Source organism: Ursus maritimus, unplaced genomic scaffold (assembly GCF_017311325.1).
Source record: "Ursus maritimus isolate PB19 unplaced genomic scaffold, ASM1731132v1 scaffold_7, whole genome shotgun sequence".
NCBI classification, from domain to species: Eukaryota; Metazoa; Chordata; class Mammalia; order Carnivora; family Ursidae; genus Ursus; species Ursus maritimus.
Window position 1 is genome coordinate 24,404,131 of NW_024426885.1, and position 9,611 is coordinate 24,413,741.

General features: G+C 45.8%; 1 protein-coding gene across 1 annotated transcript in view; it reads right to left on the minus strand.

Moving 5' to 3' along the window:
- The window catches only part of CFAP58 (cilia and flagella associated protein 58), a 98,140-nt gene extending 89,314 nt beyond the window's left edge, over positions 1-8,826 (minus strand). The window contains exons 1-2 of the mRNA XM_040624327.1: positions 8,672-8,826; positions 5,511-5,577 (exon numbers count right to left, since the gene is read on the minus strand). Coding sequence (XP_040480261.1) covers positions 5,511-5,577; positions 8,672-8,826 — 222 coding nt within the window. The remainder of the gene's footprint in view (positions 1-5,510; positions 5,578-8,671) is intronic.
- Positions 8,827-9,611: the final 785 nt, after the last annotated feature.

Sequence of the window (9,611 nt, forward strand, 5' to 3'; positions counted from 1 at the left end):
TCTACCCCGAAAAGAGCTTCAACATCAACACCCCATCGCTAATCAAAGAAATCAACTGAGATGATTTCTCTAATCCCCCAAAGAAAGTAAAATTTAAATTCACCCTGCAGATTTAGGGTAAGCAATCTCGTTTACCTTCCGCCTTGACAAGCCTGTCTTGCCCAATATAGAGAAAGTCTACATATTTTTGGTTTTCCAAAACACTCGTACTGCTGATTTCCAAAGATGGCACCCAAGCAAAAGAACCCGCATCTTAAAATAGATGCGGAGTAGCAAGTATATCTATAACATTTTCTATAACAACATTGGTACTAATGTTAAACTCAACAGAGGTTTCCTTCCCGACTAAAAGCAGCTTATTGCCAACATCACAATATAGCAATTCCACCAAGGAGAGAAAAATCGTATTAAGAAAACACGGTGCTGCTGCTGCCCTGTGTTTTCCCCTTGTTAATGCTAAACATGAGCACACAGCAAGATGCAGCAAGGCAACGTTCTCGGTTCCAGCCCTTTCGACGGTGCTCATGTCAACGCTTGATCACTAGCCTAAAGATTTGTTTGCAGACTAGGTTTTCCCTGTACACCTGGCACTTAGCACAGGAATGGGAAAATATCAAAGAAAGCAAAGTTTTTAATAAGAACTTTTATAAACAGATTTGTTCATATTGTCATTTTAAAAATACATGGCCACTAAAAGCACGGCAAAAATAGTCTCTGAGCTCGGACTAATAAGCAGTTGGTGTCTGCTCCGTCAGAGCATATAATGGTATCTATTTTGCAAGTACCATTTCGACATGAACAAGTCAGAAAGGAACTGTGATGTTCCTTCATTCAACACCTATCCTGTGAGCGTTTACTATCTGCCAGGCACTGCTCTGGGCACGGGGAATACCAATCAGTGAGAGAAGGACAAGGAAAAGGGACAGGAGAGCTGCCGTGATAAATGAGGCCAGAGTGTTAATGGAGACTTGTGGAAGCAGAGGTGAGGAAAACCTGGCTGACATCGAGTGAGAAGAAAAATAGAAGAAGGGAAGAAATGAGAGGAGATCATGAAGGGGAAGGAACCGGGAAATAATCTGTTCATGGTGTTAGTATCTGGGGTTTATGTGTGGAGAATGAAGAATGAAATGAACCAAGATGACCGGCGAGGGAGAAAAGGAGGGAATGCTCAAAAGCAAATAAAGGGACAAATAAAGGAGAGCTGGAAGGAACAGGAGGAGGAGATGGGGAGGAAAGGGACATGAACGAGCTAGGGTAACAGGGTATGGTGGCCACCGCTGTGTGGATGTGAGAGGAACACGAGCGTGAGGAGCCCAGGAGTGAAGAGGAGGAGAGTGGGAAGGGGGTTGCATGCTAAGGAAGGAGGGAGCTTTGCCCACAGGATGATGGAGTTTATAAGGGGAGACTAGATGTGGAGGAGAAGACGGAATGATGAGGGATGTGAATGGTGTAGAGGAGATAGAAGGAAGTAGAACAGAATGAGAGTGTGATGGTGATGAGAGAAGAGGGGACCAGGCTTCCGGTGGGTACACAATCTGCAAGGGTGCACAGGGCCTCTTGCTCAATAAACCTCACGCTTGGTTTAATACTCTGCTGTCTCGTTTCGAAATTCTTAATCATTTGTGAACAAGGAGCTCTGCATTTTCATTTTTCATTGAGTCCCACCAATTATGTAGCTGACCCTGGTTGAGACTGACCCTGTGACAGGTGAGATGAGGGAGGACTCTGATGGGACGATGGAGGAATGGGGTAGGACCATGATGAATGGGGACTGTGACTAGCAAGTGATGACAGGGACTCGAGGTTGTCCAAATTACAAATGAGGGGGCTAATGGACAAAGGGTCAATAAAGGACTGCAGAAATGACCCCTCATCAGTGAGGCTGAAGATGGGGTATACTGCAAAGAGGGGGAGTGAATGACGCTACAAGATTTTAACACAGTGATCAATGACAGGACATTGGTGGTGGGTGAAGAGCTTAAAGGAGATGTGTCACAGCAGGTGATCTGATGATAGGGAATCATGGTGTGACAGGTGGACAAGGATCAATGAATAAGGGTGACAGTGGGTATCTATGAAGCCTTCCTCCAGGTCCCCCCAGTCAGTGAGACATCAATATTTCTTCGTGTCTCTCCTGTGGTATCACCTTATGGCTCAAAATCTAGGTGTGGGTGCCTGTCATGTGTGAGTCTGGGAACTCATGAATTTCATACTATGTTTAACACAGAGCCAGTTTTAAGAGTGGGGGCGGGGTGTGTCTACCCAATTGAAGAAGAGACTCCTGTCTCTCTCCTGGTAAAGGGGTCAGAACCAACGAGACAGAGGAATGGGGTGAGGCTGCAGGTGAGGACAGGATGTTGATGGAGGAAATGTCGGAATCAATGGATGTGACAGGGGATAAGTCAACGGTAGGAGAGGGACTAAGGGGAGGAGTCGAGCGAGAGACGATAGAAAGAGGGGCACTGACTCCTGACCTCGGCCATCCTGACGCTTTCTGGGGGTAGCCTCAGAGGCTGCTGTGGTGATCGCGGAAACTGGGCCCGAGTCTGAGGAAGGGGCTGTGCACTCCCCCCAGCGTCTAAAAGGGCGCCACTTTATTTGTATCCAGCGCAGCGGGCAGAAACCCAGCGCTCTGCGCGTCCTCCCGTCGCCTGGCAACCGCCACGCCCTCTAGGGAAACAGGCGGATGACCTAAAGGGGCGGAGCCTCTGGGGCGGGCGCCTGGGCAGTGTCCCTTAGAGGCATATGCAAATTATCCTGAATGGGGCGGGACCAAGGAGGCGAAGGGGCGGGGCCTCTAAGAGGCTAGGCGGAATCCCAAGGTGCGTGCAAGAGGCTCCAGGAGAGAGGGCGGTGGGGCAGAGCCCGGAGGCATCTAGGGCCAGCCCAGGACTAAAGCTTAGATGGAAATGTGCATCAGAGGTTTCTGGAAGGACCGGCAGACACCGTCTGCTCTCTGTGACAAAGGTTTGGTCGCGGGAACAAGAAATAATCTCAGTTCGAGTCAATTCAACTCTAATGAAGCAGCTACGGTACGCAAGACACGGAGGGGAAAGTAAGGTAGAGAAAACACAGACCCTGCCTTCAAAGGGTTTAGTCACTAGTGGTGAGAAAAATAGGGTGCAGCGCTCGAAGCACCCTGGGAAAACGAATGTGGAACCACACTTTAAAAAGCTACCTTTCATCTGGGGCTCCTCTCTCATGACCGTTTCTTCTCCCTCTCCCCCTCTTCCACCATCCCCTTTAGCCTTCAGGTACAGAGTGCTGGAGTAAACAACTCGCTTCCTGAAACGTGCGAGACCCCTCTCTTGTATTATCTTTTCCCTTTATCCCCATCCTTACTCCTACCTCTCCTCAGTCCCATAGCCATTCAGGCTACTGTGCATGGATATGTATTTTTGAAAAGTATATACACTTTTATTAGTGTGTTTTTTAAATGTTTGATAATGATATTGGACTTAGGGATCACCTTATTTTCTACTTTTTTTCACTCCATATTCTTTTTCCAGATCTGTCCTTTTGCAGTTGGCATTGCAACCCTAGTTCATCACTTCTGATTTCTGCATAACCTTCCATATTGGGCATCCACACACGTAACTTCCATTCCCCAAACAGATACCAAGGCTACCTCTACCTCTCCAATACCACAAACAATGCAGGCATAATCATCCTTGTCCCTGATCCTTTATGGACCCATGTGCAATTCCTAAGAAATACATGCCTCAAATGAGACTGTAAAGTTACAGGGGATGCACAGGGCCATCGCATTGGGTTATGCAACTTGTCCTGTACAAACACATCCAGCCACAGGGCATGTGGGGGCTGGAACACAGCCTCTACTCTTCCTTATGTCGTGTGCCCCGCTGAAGGAAGATGTGCCCTTTTCTTCCCACAAAAGCTCTCTTCCCTGGTTGTCATGAACCTAGAAGGCTATAACCATCCAGAAGGTAGCCTTTTTCAAATTCATCTGCCTAGTGGTGGACACTATTCTCCAATGGCACAAAGGTGCCTAGTCACCCGGAAGCAGCCCTGGGTACTTACCTTCACCCAGTACTGCTGGATTGCACCCCCGAATTGCTGCCCTATACTATGCTCCACTGCATAGTGCAAGGGTTTCTGTCCCCCACTCCCATCCTTGTCAGCTCATGGTAGTTTGTAGATTCATAAACACTCACAGTGTTTACTCAGTGCCAGATACTATCGTAAGTGCCTTGCATATACTACCTCGTCTAATTAGCCAATTTGATAGATTCTGTCAATTATCATGGAAGTAGTGTCAACATATTTTTGTTTTACTTTGCATCCCTCTGACTGCTAGTGAAATTGAACATTTCTTCATACATCTATAAACCACTTGAGCCTCCTTCTGTGAAGTGTCTATTTATAGCCTTGTCTATTTTTCAATTGCTCTTTTTCTTTTTGATTTGATTTGCAAGAGGTCTTTGTAAAGTCTGGACATTAATCTGCCTTCAAAAACTGGAAACTTTGCTTGTAATGTCCTTTGTAAGACAACAGTCCTTCATTTTGCAGCCCTTCATCTTTTTTCTTTCTTTCTTTCTTTTTCTTTTTTCTTTTCTTTTTTTTTTTACTTTTTCAAATGATTTAACAAGTCCTTCTCAACTCCCCCAAGGTCATAAAGGTCTCTGTCATTTTCTTCCATTAGTTTCATAATTTTATTTCTTAGCATTCAGTTCTAGAATCCATTTGGAGTTCACTTTTGCATATGGTGTGAGATAAGGATCCAGGTTTTTTTTTCTCAATGGAGTGAGCCCATTTTCAACATCTTGGTTCCCAAATACATATGGGTATGTTCTGAGCACTCTGGTTTGATCCTGTGCCATTACCACGCTGGTTCTGTAGCCAGTCATCATGATTGAAGGGCAAGTCCCCCACCCCTACTTCCGTCAAGACTGCACTGGCTTCTCATGAACCTCCATCACCCCATATAATTTTCAGGATGTTTTTCAAGTTCTTCATGAGAAATCTTATTTGGAACATTACTAAGTTTGTGAGTGAACTTGGAGAAAATCCACATTTGTACAATTATATCTCATTCATGAACAGAGGTTGTATATCTGGTAGACAAACATGACATAATATGGCTGAGGCATGATGTGCATGGAGGTGATGGGGGAGGTGGCAGATGAAGCTGGAGAAGCAGGCTGAACCAAACTGCAAGCCAAGCTAATTAGAATGAGGTGAACATAGGGCAGAAAACACGACTCAGGCTACTTTGTGTGTTTACAGGAGACCTGATCACACATTGGGACTATCAGGTTGTGGGACCACCGTGATCCAGAGAGATGCCATAACACTCCTGAAGGTACATAACAAAGACTAAGAGGGCCCTGGCCACCCATATTTTGTACTGGAGTCCATTGTGGTGCTATATGTCTTCCCATTTCCCAAGAATCCCCTGAAGGATTATTTTACAAGCAGATGACCTGTCAAGGTGACAGAAATTCAATCCAGAAAACACTTTTTTAAAGCACTGGCTACGTTGTAGGTACAAGACTGGCCACAGGAACCACAGCACTAACTATGGCAGAGTCACTGCCCTTTGCATTCACAATCTGGCTTTGGGAGAAAGAGAAAAAGGAAAATCTGCAATTAATTCTAACATTATACGATGGTCTAGATCATCTAGAACATGCCATGCCAATATTGAGCACAATGGGTGCTCTGTCAGTCTAGACACTGATGCCTGAGAGCATCACTTAAAATATAGGGACAAAAAGACCAGAACAAAGGAAATCAGAGATCCACGGGAAGTGGAAAGGAATATGACACCTTCAACTCACAGGAAAGAGATGTAGGTAGACATCAACTTGGATGGCTGAATGGATGAGAGGATGGGTGGTTGGACAAATTAATTTATGCTAATGAAAGAAAGTGCTTCATTTCCAATTTTCCAGATTACTGCTCCCCTTTGTTGTTGTAATAAAAAGGAGCACTAGGTGGCATCATACTACCAAAAGTCCTCACCTTTTAAAGTCTCAAGGAGAAACTCAGACTACCAAGATTGGGTCAGCCCATTTTAGACAAGAGTTGCTTTTATCAATTTCATTTCTCATTACATCCACTTAACTTAATTATTGAGCATCTACTATATGCCCAACCTATGCTGCATACTGTGGAGAATATAAAAGGAGCTGAAGAAAGGATCTCCTCCTCTGGGAGCTTAAGGAGAAGCAAAACATGTATGGCACCCCTCCCCCACACAAAAAAAATTTTAAAACAGTCCAAGGCTGGATGTCATAAGCACTGAAAGGAGAATGTCGGAATATAATATCCAGTGTAATCTGGCCCCTTTGATTTTCTGGTGCCTTCTCCCACAGCTCACTTCTTAGCCCAATGGCTTCTTTCAATTCCTTGTGTATGTCGTGTTCTTTCCCACTGCTTGGAGTTCACAGAGGCAGATCTTTCCCTCTGGTATACTCAACCCTTCCTCTTCACCTGGCTGACTCCCATCCACCCTTCCTTCAGACCTCACCTTCTCAGGGAGATCTTTTCTGACCAGCCCTCAGCACCAGATTACCTTTACAAGTACCATGTGTTCTATTTCTTGGACCCTCCCACAATGGTAATTAATCATGTATTCACAGAAATGGTTGCTTAATATCTGTCTTCTCTACCAGGCTATCAAACAACAAGAAGACAAGGATCATGTTATATTTTCTTCAGCCCCATCTCCATTGATGTTATAGGCTGAACCATATCCCCCTAAAATTCATATGTTGAAGCCCTAACCCTCACTTACTTCAGAATGTGACTATATTTGGAGATGGGGCCTTTAAAGAGGTGACTGAGTTAAAACAAGGCCATGAGGGTGGGCCTAAAATAATCTAAATTGTGTCCTTATCGAAAGAGGAAATTGGGACCACAAAGAGACACCGGGGATGCATGTACACAGGGGAAAGATAGAGTGAGAAGGCCATCTGCAACCACGGAGAGAAACCAGACCCACTGAGACCTTGACCCTGGTCTCCCAGCCTCCAGAACTGTGAGCAAGTAAGTTTCTTGTTGTTTAAGCCAACCAGTTGGTGGCACTTTATTATGGCAGCCCCAGCAAACTAATATAAATGGCCTTCCCTCCTCTCAGTTTATAACTATTAAGTGAATGTGTATCGAATGAGTTCTAAAATAAGGAAGAACAGTGAAGGATGGCATATGAGGAAAAGCTACACGGTAGACATGGCCCTTGAACTTCACCTTAAATGATACAGATGGATTAGAGACATGGAAGAAAATAGAAGGAATCCCAAGTATGGGAAGGAGCATTGGGCAGATAGCAAGGCAAGAACGCAAAAATCCTGCTACAGCGAGGACGGGGTCCCTCTCAGGAGCCAGTGGACACTAATGTTGATAACAAGGTGTGTGGGTGAATGCAGAGAAGTGGCTACAAACACAAAGACCAGGAACAGCCAAGGACACATCCCTTTGCTCTGCCAGATAACTTGAATACATTGTCATGAACTGTAACACCTCTGCAAAGCTCTTTGTTTAAACCTGGATGTAAGTGCCTCTCACGGTATCCTCCTAGGATTTCTAAGCTGTGTTATGACTCGTTAATAAGGACGGCGTTACATACATAGCGCTCACCTCCTCCATAGCACCCAGCGAGGATATAAAGTGAAACTCCAGAAAAGCAGAAAGAAACACTGAGATGTGGTCCTCCATGGAAATTCCCAGCCTGCAATGCAAAGCAACTGTGCCCTAAAGGAAACCTACTCCTCTAAGGGATCAGAGGGGTCCTGGAGGCAATTTAGGGGGGAGTCTGAGCAGCCCACAATCCCCTTCTCTGAAACTAGTAACTCCCACCAGGAAGTATGTACCTCCCAGAAGCCAAAATGTTGTAGATGGCCTTATCTGACTCCCTGCAGCCAGAGCTGAAAGGGCTGGGGTGGAGACCTGACCCACATGAGGTCAATTCCATTATTTTTCCTGGGGATCTATAATTGGGGTCAAGAGTTGCAAGCCACTCATTGCTGGGGCCTGGAACTGAGCACATGAAGCCCAGGAGAGGCAGAGAAAGGTAGGCTGCCTAGGGGGAAGAATAAAGCGAATTGAACATGGAGGGACACCCATGGGCCCAAGGGAAGAAGGGAGAGCCGGCAGAAGGGGACCTCCTTGGTGGCTGATGCCTCTTCAGAGCCTGGTAACAATCCTGGGAAGGCCGGGCAACACCTATGCTCTCGAGTGCTGCCAGATAGGACCTCCCAACAAATTCACCTCCTTTCTTTAAGCTAGATGGAGTTGGTGTCCATTGCTTACACTCCCGGAAAACCCCAAAGCCCTGACCAACACAAATCCTGTTTATGCAGGCGTTCTTGTGATGTTGCTTGAATTTACTGTCCATGAAATCTGAAAACTGTATTTGGGGCCCAAAACAGCAGGGCAGAAACTGCTCCAGTCATCACATCTAACATTTCTCCTGCAGGCTGTTGAGAAGATTAAAAGCCCACATGTTGCAGAAAATTGTTAGCATTTATCAGCCGACCCCCTGCTCACCTTGGATGGCAGAACAGAGCCCCAGCTGGCTGGTGCTCTCCAAAACGGTGCGGGCCATATTTTATTCCTTTAATCTGCTCCTAATCTACTTCACAGAACATTTGTTGAGCATTTGACATCGGTTCCCAAAGGGTCTCCATACAGACTTCCCTCTTGATACCGGAGGAGGCGACGCAGCTCGGGCAGATTCGTCAGGAAGACTGAAAGATTGGCCATGAGGTAGAAGCAGTGGGCGATCTCCCACCGCAGGCGATAATTTTCACCAGAAGGGGATGACAGTGCCACAACCACACTGTCGTCCAACCTGCCTTGCATTTTCTTGGCTTAACGGCAACTGCGCTTCCCCCAGTCAGATTACGTTTGGGTCTGACGGCTCATTCAGTGGGTGCTCTGGCGAGAGAGGCCAGGCCAAGATTGCAGTTTGATGCCTTCCAAGAGACAGTGAGGACTTACGCAAACGAACTGGCTAACCAGATTAGTTCAAAAGACTGAGGAGCTCCACACAACCTGTTCCCACCACAAGTGAATAATTAAATTGAATAAATAAATGAGTGAATAAATAATTAAAAAAAAAATCAAAGCACAAATCCCTTTGATGATGGGCCGATGCTCTTATGTCTGCTATTCCCTGAAGACACCCTATTTTCGAACACCTCTAGACTTCACATATGCTGGTCCCTTGTCAGGAATATCCTACGTCTCCTTCTTTGTCCAGTTGGCCTTTTCCAAGCTCAGCTCAGTGTCATCTCCTCCAGGAAGTCTTCCCTAGTTCGGTACTCCTCCTCTGTGTTGCTAGAAAACCCTCAGTGTCGCTGTCAGTACACAATATTGTAACCGTGTGTTTATTTCTGTCTTTCCCACCAGACTCGAAGGACCAGTTTTTTCTTTAAATATATCTATGGTGCTGACCCAGAAGAGACAGTCAAAACAGAAAGTTTGATGAAGGAAGAAAAAACAGAATTCACTTATACACGCACGCACACAGCACTTACTTTCAGGAGTGCTTAGTGACTACGGGAAGTTAAAAGCCATTGGAACACAAACATTTGAGACCCTAAGGTGGTTAGCCAAAATCACCCCCAGGTACACCAGGCCCCCCC